The sequence below is a fragment of the Lactuca saligna genome, chromosome 3, assembly GCF_052625555.1.
Source record: "Lactuca saligna cultivar CGN05327 chromosome 3, ASM5262555v1, whole genome shotgun sequence".
In the NCBI taxonomy this organism is placed as follows: domain Eukaryota; kingdom Viridiplantae; phylum Streptophyta; class Magnoliopsida; order Asterales; family Asteraceae; genus Lactuca; species Lactuca saligna.
Window position 1 is genome coordinate 41,597,501 of NC_136419.1, and position 21,787 is coordinate 41,619,287.

General features: G+C 30.9%; 1 protein-coding gene across 1 annotated transcript; it reads left to right on the plus strand.

Annotated features, from left to right (window-relative positions):
* The first annotated feature begins 18,814 nt into the window (after positions 1–18,814).
* XCT (XAP5 family protein) lies at positions 18,815–21,314 on the plus strand. Its single transcript, XM_078984409.1, has 12 exons — positions 18,815–19,108; positions 19,394–19,459; positions 19,552–19,616; positions 19,682–19,797; positions 19,897–19,975; positions 20,083–20,159; positions 20,266–20,327; positions 20,404–20,535; positions 20,630–20,683; positions 20,795–20,860; positions 21,002–21,076; positions 21,160–21,314. Exons 1-12 carry the CDS (start codon positions 18,944–18,946, stop codon positions 21,208–21,210), a joined length of 1,008 nt encoding a protein of 335 aa, XP_078840535.1. The 5' UTR covers positions 18,815–18,943; the 3' UTR covers positions 21,211–21,314.
* The last annotated feature ends 473 nt before the right edge of the window (positions 21,315–21,787 follow it).

The window sequence follows — 21,787 nt, forward strand, 5'->3', positions numbered from 1 at the left end:
CAACCTAAAGATTATTTTATAAATAGTTAAAAGTGGTAAATTGTAGCGTCTTTCTAATAATGATTGTAAGTTGGTTAATAAGGTTAAATAAATATCAAACCTAAAGTGTAATCATAGATAGACTAAATTTTAATTTTAAAATAATATCTTTACTTATATTTATAAAGTTATGCCTTTAAATTTTAACATATTATACTTAATTTATTAGATTTAAAATGTTATTGCATGTAAACCATTATCAGTTTAAAGCTACAACTTTTGAACAGTTTGGATAAAATACTTAAATTGTTAATTTAAATATAACATTATAGTATCAACTTAAATACAAAATTCAGTTCCACTAAAAAAACCAAATAATATTTGTAAATAGTTAAAAGTGATAAATTATATTGATAAATGCAAAAACTAAATTGTAATATCAGTTTAACTAAAATATTTCCGAAATATATTTATATAATCGTTAAAAAATTTCAAATAAGTAGCTTAAAATAACTTATAATAACAATAGTTAAAAATAACTCTATATAAATGATTATATTGTTACATTAAAAATCAAAAAATAATGTGTGATGTTTTAAATAATTATAGTGATAGAAATTAAAACATTAAGCAAATAAATTTTATAAAATTAGTTAAAAATAACAACAACTATAAGTAATATTAAACTATATATAATATTTAATTTTAATGATGTGTAACTTGCGAGTAGAAGTCATTCAAATGATTAAGATTATAACGTTATAATAGATGTATATATTATCATATAATTCAAAATAATCAATATATTATATCAAATTAATACACGAATTATTATATCAAATTTAACAACAACGTTAGTGTTATATTTAAAAATATATATATTTGTAAAGATTTCAACTATATAGGTGTTTCTGCGCATTACAATGTCAACTCAAATATAAATTTCAGTTCCATTTAAAAAACTAAAGAATGTTTTGTAAATAGTTAAATGTGATAAATTGTAGTGATAAAAGCAAAAACTAAATTATAATATCAATTTAACTAAAATATTTCTTAAATATATTTTTATAATCGTTAAAAGTTTCCAAATAAGTAGCTTAAAATAACTTACAATAACAATAGTTAAAAACAACTCTATATAAATGATTATATTATTAGCTTTAAAATAAAAAAATCAATGTTTGATGTTTCAAATAATTATAATGATAGAAATTAAAACATTAAGCAAATAAATTTTAAAAAATTATTTAACAATAAAAATAACTATAAATAATATCAAATCATATATTATATTTAATTTTATTCATGTGTAACTCGCGGATAGAAGTCATTCAAACAGTTGAGACTATGAAGTTATAATAAACGCATATATTATCATATAATTCAAAATAATCAATACATTATATCAATTTAGTTTATACAAATTATTATATCAAGTTTAACAACAACGTTATTGTTATATTTAAAAAACCATATATTTATAAAGACTTCAACTATATAGGTGTGTTTGCGCAACGCGCGGGTATTCGTCTAGTATGTATATATATATATATATATATATATATATATATATATATATATATATATATATATATATCCCTATACTAATAAAAGAGTAGTCATTTGCCATGTGTCATCATATTAGACCTCTTAATTAATGTATTGCCACTTGTCAATCTATTAGTCCTTCATTTTAAATTTATTAGACCTTCTCATTAATGTGATGTTATTTGTCAATATATTTATTCTTTATTTCAAATTTAAATATAAATTTAAATTTTATATTATTGTTATCATTAATTCACAAATAAAAAATGTTTAATATATATTAAAAATTAATTTTACATATTTATTTGAATCAACGATTATAATTTCACATAACTAATAAAAAATATCTTTTAAATTAATAATTTATTTAAAATAACTAATTAATAATTTTGAGTTTTTATTATAAAATTTTAATTAATTTTATAACCGTGGTTCCCACGGATTATAAACCAGTGTATATATATAAGAGTAGGATCAAATGAGAACACCAAAAAGGTTGAGAACGCGAGAACAAAGTATATTCATTTGCGATTCCATATGTTCATTTGTGGAGAAATGATAAATTTTTACGCCTTTAATTTCAATTGAAGAGAAAAAACATATTCATGTTGATTATGCGTAAAAATTTATCATATCTCCACAAATGAATACACGAAATCACAAATGAATATACTTGTTCTCGCGTTATCAACCTTTTAGGTGTTTTCATTTGATGTTTTTCCTATATATATATATATATATATATATATATATATATATATATATATATATATATATATATATATATATATATAATATTCATAGGTAAATAACAATAAACATAAAAGTATCTAATGATTGCCCGTAGGTGGTGATTAAGATGTGAATGATCATCAATAATATCAAATCCGAAGAAATATGATGTGAATATTGACTAGTAATTAAGCAAGATTATAAAAAACGATTGATGGTAGTTAGTCGGTCGATCGAGTCAAGGGATTAAACGACATAGGGAATTAACCGGAGATGTGAAGAGAACCAAAAAAACTAATGTCGATTCAGTGAAAGAAAGTAGAGACTAAGGTGTTTGTTTTTTCGAAGCGGAAACACCTAAAGTCTGCGGACCACATCAACAACCTTCTACAGTAGAACAAGTGGACCAAACGGTTGCAGAGTATAATAAAAAAGTTGTTTGTTTTTTTAAATTTGCAGATTGTTGTAATTAACTGAAATTAACTATACAATATTTAAAAATAAATATAAATCAATATTTTATTTGGTTTAATCATATATATGGTAATCAAATAAAAAATCATTTTGATGATATGATTTTTAAAAATGTTTATATAAATTAAGTAAACATACTATTTGCTAAATAACAATAAATAAAATTATTAATTTAGCGAAAAATATGTTCATTTTTTTAATTTTTGAAGACACTTATTATTTTTACGGTTAACTTCAATTAATTTGATAATTTTAGTGATTAACTTCTTAATTTATTAATATTTGGTTATGGACAATGTAACACAAAAAATGTTCATATAAAATTTACGAAATGATTTTAAAATCATTTGAAATTACGTAAAATATACTCGAATTGTTTATAATATAATTCATAATATTATTAATACAATAAACATGTTGGAAAAAAAACAAATCCATGTTGAATAATTTAACTTAAGAAAAAAGAGAAGCCATTGGAAGATGGTCTAGTGTGTGTCACGCATCACACGCGTAATAATTTTTAAGTCAGAAATCTTCTAAAAAACAAACAACTACGAAATGCCAAATGGTACGGATGTGTTGTGTGAAGCAACAATAAGTGGTCAGAAACAGTTTTTCTGAAGAAAAAAAAATCCCCAAAGAAACCTGATAAGAAGTGTGAATTAGGACTTTTTGTTTACCGTTTTGGCTTTAAGTTTGAATTTTTTTCGTTTCTTATTGATTGTTTACCTTTTTTAATTTTGTTGATTATTTTATTAATATATGACCTTTCAATTTTCTTGACAAGTTTTTATCCATTAGGACTAAGGTCGGCTAGGATGACATATTAGCACTAATCTTAAGCAGTTGGAGAACGCCTAGTGTCTATGTGTCATTAATTAGCCAACTAGACCGGTTTTTACAAGTCTGATATTAAGTATATTGGCCATTCATATGTGAATTACCAATCAGAAGTAATCATTGGATATTGTAAGGTATATAAATATATATATATATATATATATATGTGTGTGTGTGTGTGTGTGTGTCTATGTGTGTGTGCGCGCGTGTGAGTGTGTCTATATATATATATATATATATATATATATATATATATATATATATATATATATATAAAGCAAAAAAAATCACTAATATAAAGCCTAGATGGAATTCTCTAATACAAAGAAGGATCAAGACAATTCTTTTCTTCAGAAAATAGCGGAATCCTAAAAGCCAAGACTAATAAGGTGTCATCCAAGCAATGTATGATTAAAACATATCTTGCACGAGTTAAAGAAAACTTGACCAAAAATTTTGATCAACCTAAATCTATAAAACCAGACAACTCAATAGTTTCAAATGAATATGAGAATCGGTTTCAATGCTTAACTGGTGAATCTCAAATGGAGTATTTATTGACTCGGTAATCTCATACTTTATAACAATCATAAAAGAATCATTTTATATATAATTTAACCTCTATTTTAAATTTGAAATTTTAATTTACTTTAATCACTTCACGTCTTCATACTTTTATACTTTCCAGATCCTTTCATAATATACTATATTATGAAAGGATCTGGAAATTATAAAGTATGAGGACATGATATGATTAAAGTAAATCAAAATTTCAATTTTAAAATAAGTAAATCAAAATTTCAAATTTAAAACACAAGTTAAATTATATATAAATTGATACTTTCGTGATTATTATAAAGCACGAGATTACCGAGTCAACAAATATTGTCCCTTAAAAACGTCATCTGTTGGCAAAACCCCAAGCCCACTTATGACTTATAGTTACCATACTGTATAATTAGTCCCGAAAGATTAGTATGTATATATATAGGGGTTGAATCAATAGAAAATGAACACATCACTATAGTTACTTTTACATCAAATTACAAAAACACTCCCTATGGTTTAGAATATTTATCCCTAATATAATAACCATCCTCAATTGTAAACAAAACTCACAACCTCCCTTTATCTCACAACTGTTAAATGCTTCCCCATTCCATCTATATATGTTCACTTTTGTTTCCGGATCCATTAACTTACCAGAAAAACAAAGCAAATGAAAAAAAACTACGGACCGGTATCTCCATATGCACACGTCTGTATCATCGGTATTTCCTTATGTATACATCGTATCGTTGGAGATGTTTAAGTAAAACATACCAACAACTCTACAATTCATGATTTCACATTCTTCATTCCAACTAAGGTTGAAAAAAAAGAGCATTCATCGCTGAAAATATAAGGATTGAAAAGATTTATGAACACCGCCTCTGAACCTCTCTCATCGGAAAATAAACCACATGGAATCCAACCAAACCAGGAAAAAAAATTTAAAATCAAATCTAAAATCAAAACGAGACTCAATTTCATTCAAACCATACAATCAAACCAGAAATCAAAAAATATAATGAGTCTCCCATTAAAATGATTTCATCCAAACAAACCCTAGATAACACCTTGACTAACCAATTTCTTCTCGTGTTGGAGGATGAAGAAAAGGGAGGCGATGAATATTGTTCAATTTCAATCTTGGATTTTGCTTTCACAAAACGAATTCAACAAAACCGTTATTCAAATCTTTTTCAGAAAACCTTTCATGGTTTCGGACATTCGAATGTCACTCATCTTATATGTATAGTAAAACGTCCATACACCGCCTGAATTTTTCAATATGTACTCAAGGTTTCAGGCGCCGATTGTAATGGATGGAGGAGAGAGCAAGGTCGAACAAAGAGGTAGTTTCGTAGAGTAAAGGAGAATAATGGGGTGTTTGGCTTTAGCTTTTGAGAAAATTCATTTTAGGAAAAGATAAAAGATAAAGATGTTTGGTAAAAGCAAATTTAAAAGCTACTTTTGGATTTTAGATATAAGGAAAATGAACTTTTTGGAAAAGTCAGGAAAACCTGACTTTTTGCAACTTTTCCAAAAAGGACTTTTGACCTCTAAAAACTAAGGGGTTATTTGATATATATCTAACTAAGTCAGGTCATACGTATCGGGCTGACTCGGTCAGTTGAGATTGTTTGTTAAACCGATTTTGGATGGCTGACTGGATAAGAGAAATTTGAGCGAGAAAGCTTGAGAACAATAGATGACTGAGAATTTTTCCTAATCTACCCTTGCCCTATAATTTCTTTCCAACGCCTCCGAAAAGATACCATCTCCTCCTTTTTCAGCGACAACCAAGATCCTTTAAGATTTACGATTTGAGCCTGCCCCCCACCAATCAACACCCCTATTCTCATCGCTCATCAGGTACGTTGATCTTCTCTTCTTTCACTTACGTTTCTTTTTTTTTCCAATATTTTCTGCCATATTCATCTTCTCATCACTCATTAGGTACCTTGTTCTTCGTTAAACTCTAAAAATTTCTCAATAAAGTTAAGCAATGTGCTGAATTCCATCATATATCTTTTTTTTAGACTTGTGCTCAATTTCAAGGAGGTTAGAAAGGATAGGTTCAATTTCAACCTGCTGGTAAGGGATGGTCGATTGCAACCTACTGGTAAGTCTAATTTCATATTTTGTTTTATAAATCTATGTTTATAATCATAAAAAAAGTTTGTTGGTAGTGCTATAACAGATGACTGATGCGGAATTGGAAAATTCTTAAAGTCACAAAACTTTTAAGCTTTTGGAGCTCCTGATGCATGCTATATGTTTGATAAAATGCATAAATCAATATTTAGAGTTTATTAATATGTGTACAAGATACTGTTATATATTGAACTCCTTATGGTGTTACCTTGTTCTTCACTGAATTCTAAAAATTTCTCAATGAAGTTTTATGTACAGAATTCGCAAGGGTAATCTTGCAAAGAAATTTCAAACATCATTCAAGGATAACGATGCAAGCTTCATTTTGTTCTATACATCTATAGCATAGTTCTTTGTATATCCTATTTTCTCTTTCCCCATGTAAAATTTTCAATGTAATCTGATACTTGATATAAATAATTAAGGTGTTTCTTGATCCAGATTCTCACTTGGTTTTATTGTTTTTTATGCTTATATCAAGTCAAATTATTCATCTTTTTGCATTTGTTTGGACACACACACACACACACACACACACACACATATATATATATATATATATATATATATATATATATATATATTAGGAACTCTTATGTCCTTATTCATTACGTTATATTAATGCAATGCACTGTTTATCTTGTGAATAAGAAGCAAAAATTTTGTTACTATATATTATAGATAAGTATCTATTATGTATGTTGGACCTTTGTTGTTGCTATTGCATTTTTTTCGTATGTATTCGGTTTGAAATCAAGTGTCAGATGTATTATCAAGCAGCAGGGTAAAATGGTCATTTTATATCTAGTCAGCACATTCAGTCAGATTTACAATCAAATGACATTGTTTCTTACTCAACCAGAATTTCTTACTCGGACAGACCTTTTCCAATAAGCACTTTTTAAATCAGCAACTATCAAACGGGACCTAAGCCAAACACCCCCTGAAAAGAAGGGTACAGGTCGATTCTTGGTGGGGTTAGGGTTTATGATATGGGTTAGTTTATTTAATGATATAAACGGCTAAATATATAAATTTAATAAAATTATGAGGATGTTTTTTCAAATTTAAATTACTTTTAAAATATATTAGCATGATTAAAGAAAAAACATGTGTCAATTGGTGGTTGGTTCCTAACTTGATGCCCTAGTTATTCATTTTCCATATTATATATATATATATATATATATATATATATATATATATATATATATATATATATATATATATATATATATATATATATATATATATATATATATATATATATATATATATATGGCTTTTTATTTCTAAACTACACCATATAAAATCCATTCTATTTTGACCTATATTAATTAATTTTTATTATTTCCTTTTTAGGCTTTTGTAAAAGGTCTAATCAAATTGTAGCATCTTCCCAATAAATATTATCTCATAAATATTATCTATTTTATTTATTTATTGTATGCATCTTTTTTGTTTTATTTATATATCTTTTTTTTATATATTTAAACATTGGCATATTTTCTTTCACATTCTTTCAACAATAATGATTAAATGGTATATTACTATTTAATTTTTTTTCCATATACATTTTATTATAAAATATTACATTTGCAATAAAAATATAATTATTATTATTATTTTAAAATGGTATGTAGACATATAATTTTTTAATAAGAATAAAGATTTATTTTATACAATAGAAATTTAATTATTGTTTATGCAAAAGAATAGAAAAAGTTTATATGGTTAATGCAATATGAATAATTTTAATATAAAATATTAATATTTTTTTTTCGAAACCAGATTTTATTTTATTTTCATTTATTTTCAAATATGTTTCATAAAATTTGTTTTTATAAGAATATTATTAATATATCTACTTATTAACATTACAATTTTGGACTTCTAAAAACACAACCATTTTTTCTTAATACACATTAAATGACAAGTGATATGTTTTTTTTTATTTTAATATGATGGTGATGTTTCCGTTGAATCGTTTGTACTGTTTGTCATTAAAAAGATTACTTTTTGTTTAATTTAGTTTAAAAAAAGCAAACAAACATTTTTCAAGACATATTTACTTTCTATTTTGTTTTTTTTTTCTAAATTTGGTGTTTATAATCATTTATCTTTTAAAAACATTTAAGATAAAATTTAGAAAATAATAAAGTAAGTAAAATTTTAATTGAATATAAAAACATAATAATAAAGTTTGAAATTTTTTTAATAATTTGTAATGATAAAATAATAAAATTAATAAAGTTAGTATAATGATTAGAAAATATAATGATGAAGTAACAATGTTAGGAGAGAGAGAAAAACGCATTTTAGAAAAACAATATCTAATATATTAGAGTAGGTGTAGAATGGGGTGTTCATATATCAATATGATAACATAATGTATAATGTCATCCATTATACTCACTACTAACCATTATAGTGGTGAGTGTCACATTATCACCACACTCACTACCACTAACCATGGGATATCTATCACTAAACACACCACTTCATTTTAATTTTTTAATTAAATTTAAATAAAAAATACATAAAAGTCATATAATTTAAAAAAAAAAAAAAAAACTAGTTTTCATTAATTTAAAATACCAAATTTCGTTAATTAAAATAATAATAAAAAAATAACATTAGAAATAAAAATTACATTAATTAAAATAAAAAAAATAAAAATAACATTAGAAATAAAAATTACATTAATTAAAATAAAAAAAATAAAAATAACATTAGAAATAAAAATTACATTAATTAAAATAAAAAAAATAACATTAGAAATAAAAAAATAAAAAAATAAAAAAAAATAAAAAAAAAAAAACTAAAACTACCAAGCTTAACTAAAAAAACTATCCCCTATTCCTACGTCGGACTCGAACAGACTCCTTTATCACGAGAAATAGCTCTAAATCTTTGTCACAACTGGAAATTTTGTGTCATGTAATCTATACATTCAAGCTAATGTGAATCAAAAACTTCAATCAAATACATTATACAAGTACTACAAATAGTCATCAAACAATTGGAAAACCCTAGAAGTTCTTGTTAAGTCCATTTTGGACTAGAACTTCCTTATTGGATTCAAATGGACCAATAAGCTTCCAATTGGACTATCATGGGCTTAGAACCCTAATTGGGCTCTAATTGGACCCACATTCATTTATTTCAATATTTTGGGCTAGGTTGAACCTAGAATGAAATAAATTAATGACTATGAACCATAATTAACCTAATTTGACCCTAGCAAGTCATAAAAATCACATTTAAATTGATTTGGACCAAAAATCACCCAACTTAACCATGAAAAATTGGGCTTAAGTATTTAAGGCCCAAACACCCTCATTTCCTCCATTATTTTCGGCCCAAAAGCTCAAGCCCAAGAGGAGGGTTGACCTTAGTGTGCCACCTCATTATTGCCCATAGGTTTTCCATGCAAATCCATTCCATGTATCCATGCACATCACCTCATGTCTATATCCCCCTCTCTCTCTTTGTTTCGGCCGAGAGCAACACCACACACACACAAAACACTCACAAACTCTCTCTAAAATTCACTCAAGGCTTCTTCTTCTTCTCCATCCAAAGTCTCGAAGTTTAGGTAGCATTCAAGGAAGTTCTTCCACAAAATCATCATCTAAGGTAAGGTTTTGCTTGGATCTATGACTTGTATTCCTTATTTATCAAAAATCTCTTCCTAATCCATGCAAAAATCATGATCTTGCACTCTAGAAAGCCCATAAACTCGAAAATTTCATCAAGGAGTGCAAAGGTCAAAAATCACTTCATTTCTTCCAATCTTTCTTCAAAAACCGAATCAACACCCAAGGTGAGTTTCATATCCCCTTATTTTCGGTTTTTATGAGTTTTTGTGGGGGAGAATACAAGAAAAAGTGTAGATCCATCATTATGTGTATGTTGTGGTTGATTTCTATGCTTACATGTATGTTTTGTATGATTTTATTGATAGATCTAGGGTGATATGCTAAAAACCGAAACATATATTTTATCATAGCATAAAATAGACTATCATATGCAAAGTATACTAAGTAAATGGCTACATAGCTTGAAAACACTTAACTTGGACTAAAAACTCATTTTTTTTTTGACATAAAATGTTGGAAATACAAAGTTAAAGGGCCTAAAGTGCAATATCTCGAAATCTGATGGGTGAGATGAGTCAAAACAGTTTACACAAAGTATTTTATGAAAATATACTAATTAGAGGGTTAAAAACATAAATTCCAAGCTTATTGGGCTAAGTGTGACATTTTCGGCCCAATAAGGCCCAATATGCGAAATTTTCTAAATTGGAGGACCAAAACTGCATTTTTCTGTAAAACAGTGGGCTATAAGTGTTCCATGTGCTTTTCAAGGGTTTACAATGCTTTTCAAATTTAAAGTGGACCAAAATTGTAAATTTTTTCCAAATGGGGGCAAAAATGTAAAAGTTGCGAAAAACAGGGGCTATAACCGAGAAAACTGAAATTTCAAGGGTTTAAACTGTTTTCTATGATAAAAATGCTAGAAAATACTTATTTCAATAATTTTTGGTATAAAAATGTCAAGAAAATTTGATTAAGGACCAAACCGGAAAGTTTTTAAAATAAAGGGGTGAAAAGAGTAAATTCCATAATTAAGGAAGGGCTGAAAACAGTAAATCTTCAAGGCTAGTTAATGCATTCAATTTGACCAATTAATGGTACCACGCTTGCCGACGAAATACTATATACTACAATACCAAAAGTCGTTGTTAAACGAATTGGTTCGGTCTCGAACCAATAAAAATCCAAAACCACTAACACGACGAAGTTACGACATTTCGATTCATAACTAATAACGATGGGGAATTCACGATACCTACGAGTGTGCGCAGACGTCTATGCACCATCTTTGGGTCCAAAAGTGTAAAATCTTGTTCGTTGAGCCTAGCTAGCCCAATGACCTGATCTTAAGGCCCGAAGGTCTCTCTCTCACTTATGAAGTGTTGGGTTTTACCGATCCGACATGACGTAACAGGACTTTCAATGGCATATATATACTGCTGGACCCCAAGGGTTTTTCAGTGTTGCTAGTAAAGTCGGTAACTCACGATTGCCGGTTGGGCTTCGGGCCCTTCGCAATTGCATTTATCCCAATCGACGCGGGGAAATACCGAGGGTTTCGCACCTTCTCTCCTTCCCTCCGGTCGTGGGACTACACAAGTCCGGGAGGATCGAGTTGTGTGAAGAATTACGAGTGGTGCCTAAGGGATCGCTTGTAAGGTTGTCGATTGGACGTCTTCGTCGACGTACGTCACAACACTTCACCACTCGTTGTATTCTCTATGCCTCCGGAACTCAATGATTCACTCTAACGAAACGAAACAATGGTATACAAACTAAGTAATACAAAATGATAGGAAAACGTCGGGTTTTCCTAGGGTTTTCAACAATTACAAATTATGAATTAACGGTCGAAACATTTTTACAGCTATTACGCTTACATCAATAAGAATTCAAACATGCATACTCATGGATCAACACATATTTTTACACTATTCTATTATTAGAAAATATCGGATTTTCTGATGGGTTTCAAACATTACTTTGGTTTTCAAACTTTACGTATGAACTCACCAACATTTCGTATGTTGACGTTTTTCAAAATACTTGTATTCTCAGGTAGCAGATAAGGTGACGGATGATTTATACTCTATGATGTTTGTTGTAGTTTAAGTGAAGTTGAACAGTTATTTTGAGAATGTAACGTTTGAACAATGTAACGAATGTAAACACTAACGGTTGTACTATTCCAAATGTTGGTGATGCTTTATGTTATGTTTCATGTATATGCATTGTAATGGTATTCAATGAGTCACGATAGCCCTCGGACGTTTCCGCCGTCTGGTTCGGGGGTGTGACAATCTTCACCTTCGAGGGCATCCGCTTTCTTTTTCAAGATTTTCATATCGGTTTTTGTTTGAATCACCGATTATGTTTCTATCATTTTTTGTTCTACCCGACTCAACATCTCCGTCATCGTTTCTTGAACGTGCACATAACGATCAAATTTCTCTCCAAATTGATCCATAACACTAGATCCCGAAGATGTTGAAGCCGCTTTTTTGCTTTATTTCTTCCAACGGGCTGACGAAGAGGTTACTCGTCTTCAAGATCGAGCGGTCCGTCGTTGATGTCGAAAAGTGTTCGGTCGTCCGATTGTTGAGACGTTCCGTTGGGGTTTCTTGAACGTTTTGAACCGAAAGATTGTGAACTTCCTTCTATTTGCTCTTTCTATTTCGGAGCATCTTTCAACTTTAGTCAGGGTTTCATATACGAAAAAGCTTTCCAGGTTGCTGTTGTTTTTTCGAATTGGTCTAAAGCCGCCTTGAAAACATCAAAATCATTTGACCCACTTTTTCGTATGTTTAGGAGGTTGTTGTAAATTTGAAACATCCCAAAAATACAAACGAATTTTTTTTTGTTTTAACACATTACTAAAACCATAATATCAAAATATCATATAATAAAACCATAAGTTGTGTGTCTCAAAATATCATAAAATATGTCTCATATCACAACTGATGTCAAATCATGACAAAATAACAGAGTCTAATTCCCAGGCTAAAACTGGGGTGGGTGTCATGCCATCATCTTGAGTCCTTCCCCTTGCTAGATGAAGTACCTAAAACCAAAACTGAAACTGTAAGCACGAAGCTTAGTGAGCTCCCCCAAACTACCACATACCATACAATAACATATAAAGCACATATTGGGCCTTGCCCACTGCATCAGACCGAAAGCTGGAAACTGTATCGGACCGTAGTCCGGAAACTGCATTGGACCGAAGTCTAGAAGTTGACTAGGGACTTGCCCTCTACATCGGACCGAAGTCTGAAAACTGCATCGGACCGAAGTCCGGAACTAAACAGTGCCTTTCCCTCTGCATCGGACCGAAGTCCAGAAATTGCATCAGACCGAAGTCCAGAAACTGACTGAGCATAGCATAGCATAATCATATCTACTAACATAACACATAAACTACATAATACATCGGACCGAAGTCTGGGACACATAACACAAAAGACATGCTTGAATTACAAAGACATCAAGCACACTGAACTACTGCATCGGACCGAAGTCCGGAACTACTACTGACTAAACGGGCTCGCATTGTGGCCGTAGACCCGTTCCTACTAGAAGGAAAACTCACCTTGTAACGCTGGTTGCTGAGATGCTAAATATGGAATTGGTTGACTGCTGCTCCGGAACTCCCCGACTACAATCCCATAAACACTAAACCGGATACTGATAATTGTTCTTAGGGTAAAATGACTATTTTACCCCTGGTCAAAGTCAACTTTCAGTTAACCGGACTCGCCGAGTTGGGCCGCCAACTCGCCGAGTCCTTATCATCCATTCTAATCCTCTACCCGCTTCTACTCGTCGAGTTTGGCAAAGACTCGACGAGTTCTTCTTCGATACTAACATCGAGTCTAACTTCATCCGACTCGCCGAGTTGTATGAACAACTCGTCGAGTTCTCCTTCATCATATGAACACGTCCAGTTTGTGACTCGACGAGTTATATGAACAACTCGTCGAGTCTATTTTTGAGCATGAATCGACTCATTGAGTCCTAAGAATGACTCATCGAGTCTCATGCATGCTAATATTATACAGTCGATTCTAGTCAATTCCAGTGCTTCCAAATCATAGATCTGAGCTTATAGGACTGATTTTACACGTAAAGTTTCCAACTTTACGTGCATACACAAGAGAATAGGGCTTAAAAACTAAAATCCTTCAACAATAAACACTTAGGTTTTGGAACAAGGCTATGTTTGCATAAAGGTGGCTATATGGAGCTCCTGGAGTTCAATAATGTCCAAATCTAAGGTTTCCGTCCAAAGGAGAGTTCAAATTCGAATTTGTATCAAACCAACATTCCAAGAGAAGCATAAATAAGCATAAAAGAGGGTTTAATGGAATAATAAGCAAGGTGTTAACTTTATTACCCAAATATGCGGCAAATGGAGACTAGAATGTGAACCTCATTTCTCTTATCTTGATCTTCTTTCTTCCTTTTCTTCCAAAGCTTCCAAGCTAGCACAAAGACACTCAAGCTCAACAATGGGGGCTAAGGTTTACAGGGGAAATGCTCTAGAGGTGTTGGAGGCTAGGGTGGGAGGCTATAATGACGTTTAAATATGATACAAACCCTGGAATTTAGGGTTTCATTCAGACAAGTGGACTCGCCGAGTCCGAAATATGGACTCGTCGAGTCGTCAACTAAAAAAAAAGCGTGCAAGTCCCGAATCGACTCGACGAGTCAGGCTTCAGACTCGCCGAGTACCTCTTAATATAGGAAAAATATTGTATTTAAATCACATACCAGAAATGGGGTGTTACAAAATTCCTCCAAATTTGATGCACTTGAGTTAAATATCGTACCACTTGGAGCTAATTTGATCGGGATTTCGACTTTCACTTTCCATATAAAACATCGCGTCACTTGGAGTTGTTGGAATTGTTGGAAAGCTTGATATTGTTGAAGTTGTTGTTGTTGGAAGGTCGGGAAAGGTTGATATTGTTGTTGGAAAAGTGTTGTTTGTTGGATAAGGGAACCAATTTGAAGCAAATTGACAAAACCACCTTGAGGTGATTCCATGGTCGAGAATTGGCGATGGGTTGTGTCTAACGTAAAAACGTTATCGGGTTTGCGATTTCTAAAGTTTGAGGTGGTATTTTGGTTGTGATCCATTTCTGATTGATATGAAATTGTTGTGTGTGTATTGTCTATAGAGAAAGAAAAGAATGTGTAAAAATTGAGTGTAAAAATATGGTATTTATAGGTAACAACAGAAGTTGTTTTAAAAAAAAAATTGTTTACATAATGTAGCCGTTCAACGGCTAAAATGTTTCCTCTTCCCCCATTCGTCATTATCACACAACTAATAAAATCCGTCCGTTTCAATTCGTGATACATACGACGACCAACCATGAGCACGACGAACCACGAAGGTCCAGCCTAATGTGCACGAGCCACGGTCGTGACCACCTAGACCACGGAACCCTTCGTGGTATACATACCGGAAGGCGTAAATTGTCTTTATTATTATTATTATTATAAATATCATAAATAAAATGTGTTCGATTGTATGGGAAAAATACATGATAATATTTAAAACACTATTATTATTATTATTATTTTTGCATTTTATTTAAACATATTCATAAATATTATATGCAATTTAAATATGCTACGTATTTACCTTTTGTGGTAATTAACTGTGATTAAAAAGTAGATATACAGTCTAATAACATATAATATAATAATGGTTAATAGTTTTATAATAAAGAGAAATTTTCAAAAAATATAAACGTTTGAGGGATTACAATTATTTTTACACAAGTTTTATTTATTTATTTATTTTGAGATTTTTAATTGTTATGAACAAAAGAGCACAAGTTTTTTTTTTTAATTTTTAATCGTTATGAACAAGAGCACTTTTAATTTGTTTTTAGTCAGTTTAAATTAAAAAACCTTTTTCTTGAATATGTTTACCTTTTAACTTTTTTTTTTCTTCAGTTATTTCATTTATGATTATTTGTCTTATAAAAGAAAGTTAAAAAAATAAAAATAAAATAATAAAGTTAGTAAATTTTAATTGAATATAATAAAATAATAATAGAGTTTAAAATGAATTTAAATAATCATTATCTAATAATTAAATAACAAAGTTAGTTTAATGATTAAATATATAGTTGGATAAAAAGTTAATCAAATGATAATGACCTATAGATTAAAGGTATAAGGAGTGAAGCTTGTTAAGGGAGATTCTAAGTGGTGTTATAAGTGTTACACAGCACCCCTAAAATGTGTTTATGCTATTTTTTTTAAACCAAACCTATTAAATTGATATGCTGTCACTCCCTATCTTTTTGTGCTAGACATGATAAAATTACGTGGTATAAAAAAAAATTAAAAAAAAAAAACTTACGTGACAACGTGCTAAGGCTAAAGGAAGTGATAACACTCTTAACAGATTGTCACCTCAGCTATTTGATTGTCACATCAGTTTTCTCTATTAACACCTAATCTTAGCATTTGATAGAAAGCGTTAACAGTCCTAACACTTTATTTTTTTTCTTTTTCTTTTTCAAATTTAATTAAATTACTTTATTTCAATACACAAACATTTTTTATATACAAATACTAAACAAATTTTGTTTTTTTAAACCACAAACAATTAATATAATATAAATCGATGCAAGGTCAAAACAATAATTTGGTAGAACAAAAAATCGATGGTTGGACTATAGGATAGTCTCATCTAGAAGGTTGCTCCATCATGGTCATGAGGGGAGCTTAAAGTTCTTTTTCACAATCAATGGAAAACATGAATCGTATTGCAAAAATTGAACATCTGACACATAAATTATATATATATATATATATATATATATATATATATATATATATATATATATATATATATATATATTAATTCAAGTCAAAATGGGGTACAAAACCATGGTGCTTCTAAGGATACAAAAAATATGCTCTAACGTGGTACATAACCATGGTGCAAAACCACGGTTTCAAATAAGTCAAAATGGGGTACAAAACCACGCCCACAAATGTAATACCCGATCTCAGGTACGCATTTCAATTCAAGCAACTTCATATTTACCTTTAGATTCGACGAGTTGAAGGCCCAACTTGTCGAGGAGGATCGACTCCGGATCGGGGGATTAAGTGACCTACTCGACGAGTAGGAGCTGCCTGAGTGAAACCCTAAATTAAAGGGTTTGCACCCTATTTAAACATCTTATGAGGCTTCCACCCCAGCTTCCATCACCTCCAGAACATTATACCCGAAACCCTAATCCTCCATAAGTGAACTTGAGCTTTCTTGTTTGTTTTGAGTGTTATTTGGTGTATCTTGAAGCTAGTGGAAGAAATGGAAGATAGAAGACTCAAGGGAGAAGGAGTAGATCAAGGAACTACACCATATTTGCCATCTTTTATGGTAATCAAGCTTACAACTTGGTCTTCTTTCTCTTAGATCTATTTGTCCCCATATTAAGAGGGTTTTGGCTCAAAAACTTTGGTCCTTGATGTTGGGACATCCCAAGCGGTTCATATATCATATCTAGGTTCTAGGGAGGAGTACATTGCATAAGGATACAAGCTTTATTACCATGGTAGCCTCATTTTGGGTCTTTTGAGCTTAAAGTTCCATGCATGGACGTAAAGTTCATGACTTTACGTGTTATATTGACCTTAGGAGCCCAGATCTACCCTTTGGATGAGATTAGTAGCAACAGAAATCGAGTTATGGGCATGAACATTGGTCGACTCGACGAGTTATTTTGGGGACTTGGCGAGTCGGGGGGGTTTGGTTCCCCAACCTTTTCTGATTCGAAGGGAACTAGTTAAGTCCAGACAATATCATATGAGTCTAGAGGAAGGACTCAACAAAATAAACGTAGTTATGGACCTAGAAACGATGGTACTTGGCGAGTGGATGAACACACTCAGCAAGTCCAAGGAAATCTCCCAACCCATGAAGACGGACTCGACGAGTTGTTTATACAACTCGACGAGTCACAAACCAGACACACTTATATGATGAAGATGAACTTGCCGAGTTCAAGGATCAACTCAGCGAGTCAGTTGAAGATTGTGCCGATGTTGATTGAAGGAGAACTTGTCGAGTTCTTGCTAGACTCGACGAGTAGAGTCGGGGTCGGGGCAGATGAAAGAATAGGACTCGACGAGTTGTTCTACACCAACGTCTTTCTCCAATCACAGCCAAGCTCCCGCTTCTCTCTCCTCTCGCTACCTCCGTAGTGTTTTCTCCTTGGCGAGTCCCCTAGCGAGTGCTAAGGGTGGTGTGTTTTTTTTTTTTTTTTTTTTTTTTTTTTTTTTTTTTTTTTGTAAATTCATTAAAGAAAAGGGAAGAAAATTTTTGACAGAAAAAAGGGAGGTGAAGGAAAATATTCATTATTCCGTGTTCCCGAGTTCGAAGGAAATGAAAGGAAAGGAAAGAAAAAATTTAAGTTTTTGTGTTCCCAAATTAGGAGGAAAAAGAAAATAAACGTAAAATTTTTCTTCCCCTCACTTGCTTCCAAAATCAGTCCAATTTGGGAGGAGAATTTGGAAGAAAAATATGATTCAAAAACCCTTCCCATTCCCTCACTTTCCTTCCATTAATGATACTCGGAAACACGATTTTCCTTCGACACCCCTCAATTTCCCTCCGTATCCTCTCATTTCTCTCTTTAAGTAGAATTTGGTAACAAAACATAAAAGTGTTACCATTGCCTAAAATTAATTAAGTTAGGATAAAGTGTCCATAATATCACCTCTATTAATTAAACACTAGAAGTTGAATAACAGTTTAAAGTTTTCAAAGAAAATATAAAATTTTAAAACTAAAAAAATATTTTTTTAAAAGTTTTCAAAGAAAATATAAAATTTTTAAACTACAAAAATATTTTTTTTAAAACTGTAACACCATTTTAATCGAAAACTACCTAATTTTTATTGTCGTAAACCCACCGGATCATTTTAATCCTCAAAATCACAAACCCTCGCTTCCGTCACGATCCTCGATTTTCTAGCGAGCACCATTCACGAACACAAGGGGAGCGGCGGAGACGGACTGAAACCCAGACAAAAAGATGTCGGGAATGGGGGACGGGTACGTGGGCACCGCCCAAGACGCTGTAAGGATCCGAAGGCTGGAGAAACAACGAGAGGCAGAAAGGAAAAAGATCCAAGAACTCAAAAGTAAGAACGCAAAAGGCCAATCCGGTCTTCTTCAATTCGGCTCCGGAACCTCCGAAGTAAGTTTTGTTATTCATATCTATGCATATACATCTGCCTCTTGCAATCAATTGATTGTATATCAATACTGATTTCTGTGCCCTAATTTTATGGATTGCAATTTGCCCAAGCTAAGGGTAGCATAATCCTGTAACTTTGACTTTCATGATTTTACTGTTATTGGTCAATTACGGGAGGTTCTGTAATGTACAAAGGTCCCATTATCACTTTATATGTGTCAACGATCGATTCTTGAGTGTTTTGGGGGTTACTTTTCATTAAGTTGACATTATAAATCTGATCAGATTCTTGAGACTGCCTTCAAGAAGGAAACAGTTGGGCTTGTCACAAGGGAGCAATATGTTGAAAAGGTTAGTCACCGATTCAAACACTCTTTCTCCTTTCACTCTACTTCTTACCTACAAAACAACTTTGAATTTCACCTGACTATACTTGTATACAGAGGGTTAACATTCGAGTCAAGATTGAAGAAGAAGAAAAAGAGAAACTTCAAAAGCTACAACAAGAGTGAGTAACATTAAGTCATTAACATCTGCCTATTTTCATCAATTGCTAATTATGTACTCTTTTAGGGAAGAGGAGCTTCAATTACAAAAACAAAAAAAGAGGAAAATCAAAGCTAACCCAAAGCTATCTTTTTCTGAAGATATTGAGAACGGGGAAGAAGAAGAAGAAGATGGAGAGGAGAGTAAGTGTAGTTTACTTTTCATCTTTTTAAGTTCACTCAATCAAATCCTTCTCTTTTTTACACTCATTAACTTAAATTAATGTTCTTATGAGTATACAGAAAATCAAGAATCAAATACGATTGGTCGCAGAGGATTTGGCAAAGATCCAACAGTAGAAACTAGCTTTTTGCCTGACAGGTTTGAAATCTCTCAAATAATAAAATAAAAACATTTTCAAAAATAAATTATTATTTATCTTTTGCTGATTAATTGTCACCATCATGGTGTGAAGCATACTCCTTCAGTGAGAGGGAGGCAGAGGAACAAGCTGAACGTGAAAGGCTTAGAAAACAATGGCTTCGTGAACAAGAACAGATTAAAAGTAATTTAATATTATAAAAACTTTATCTTATATTTCATTAATATAAAAAAAAAAAATTATGTTTTTTAAGTTCTAAGTTCTAAATTATATGTTAATTACATTACAGATGAGGCTCTTGAAATCACTTACAGTTACTGGGATGGTGCAGGACATCGAAGAGTCATGCAGGTAAATTCTTAATTTCTTATGTTCCATATATTATGGCAAAATTACCATTTTACCCCAGTCATTGCTGTTTTTTTAGGTTAGAAAAGGGGATACAATTGGCGAGTTTTTACGAGCTGTTCAGCAACAACTTGCACCTGAATTTAGAGAAATACGTACAACTTCAGTTGAAAATCTTTTATATGTGAAAGAGGATCTCATTATTCCACATGTATGTAATAATGCAACTTTTATCATTTTAAATATTTTAATCCAAATTAATAAATTTAAGATAATACTAATAAATAACTGTCGTCTGTTTTCAGCAACACAGTTTCTATGAGCTGATTGTGAACAAAGCTAGGGGAAAAAGTGGGCCGGTATTTTTTTTGTTTTTTTATTTGTTTTTAAAACTTTTCTTATAGTATGAAGTTTTGCACTAATTAAAACAATTAATGTTTTTACTTTTTTCCCTTTTTTTATATGTACAGCTTTTCCACTTTGATGTGCATGAAGATGTGAGAACAATTGCTGATGCAACCATAGAGAAAGATGAGGTAATAATGTTTAATTTGATTATCTAAGTTTATAATGTAGCCAAAGTCCATTTTATTGAAAATTAATTATAGAAAAAACAAATTAATATTGGTATTAATATATGGTAAGTTTTACATATATTGGCCTTGTTTGATTGATAGTCGCATGCTGGTAAAGTTGTTGAGAGGCATTGGTATGAGAAGAACAAGCACATATTTCCTGCTTCAAGATGGGAGGTACCCCCCCATTATTATTATTATTATTTTATATTTTTATTATGATTATTGTTTTCTTATGAATATGTGTTGAAAAATTGCAGATATATGACCCAACAAAGAAGTGGGAGAGGTATACTATCCATGGTGACTAATTAATGAAAAGAAGAAAATGTTTTTGTATGTTATTTGTTCCTAATTTCCCATTTACTTTTGAATTTTGTACTATTTGTGTTTTAAGGAAATTTGGTTGCTCTTATTTATGCTATTATTAGAATGTGGGAACATAAGTTTTTACATTTGGTAGAATTTATTATTCATGAGGGTGTCCTTTTATTTTTATAGATTATCATTTCTGTTAGTTTCTTTAGTATTTTGGTTTCTTATTATGCACAAGCAACACTTGGGTGATTCATTCTTGGTCATTCTATCAATTTATCAATTATATTTCTTTTTTTATTTAATAAACTATACGGTACATGTAACATGCCATCAACCATGCCATAACATCATTTCCAAGTGACCAAAAAGTACAAAAAAAAAAAGTTAAAGACCAAGAATTTGTTATGGTGAATACCATAATGTGATAACGATATGATGTCTTGAAGATGAAGAATATGTCAAGAGTAGCAATCTTGAGAAGAAAAAAGTGTATTAATTATGTGACATTTATGTCATTGTGATTGTAATTTGTGTCTGTGGACAACTAAATGTTTCTTGTCATGATATCAA

Coding starts and splice junctions, on each gene's coding strand:
- XCT (XM_078984409.1), top strand. CDS start 18,944: ATGTCGGGAATGGGGGACGGGTACGTGGGCACCGCCCAAGACGCTGTA. Junction 19,460..19,551: donor GGGAGCAATATGTTGAAAAG/GTTAGTCACCGA, acceptor ACTTGTATACAG/AGGGTTAACATTCGAGTCAA. Junction 19,617..19,681: donor CTTCAAAAGCTACAACAAGA/GTGAGTAACATT, acceptor GTACTCTTTTAG/GGAAGAGGAGCTTCAATTAC.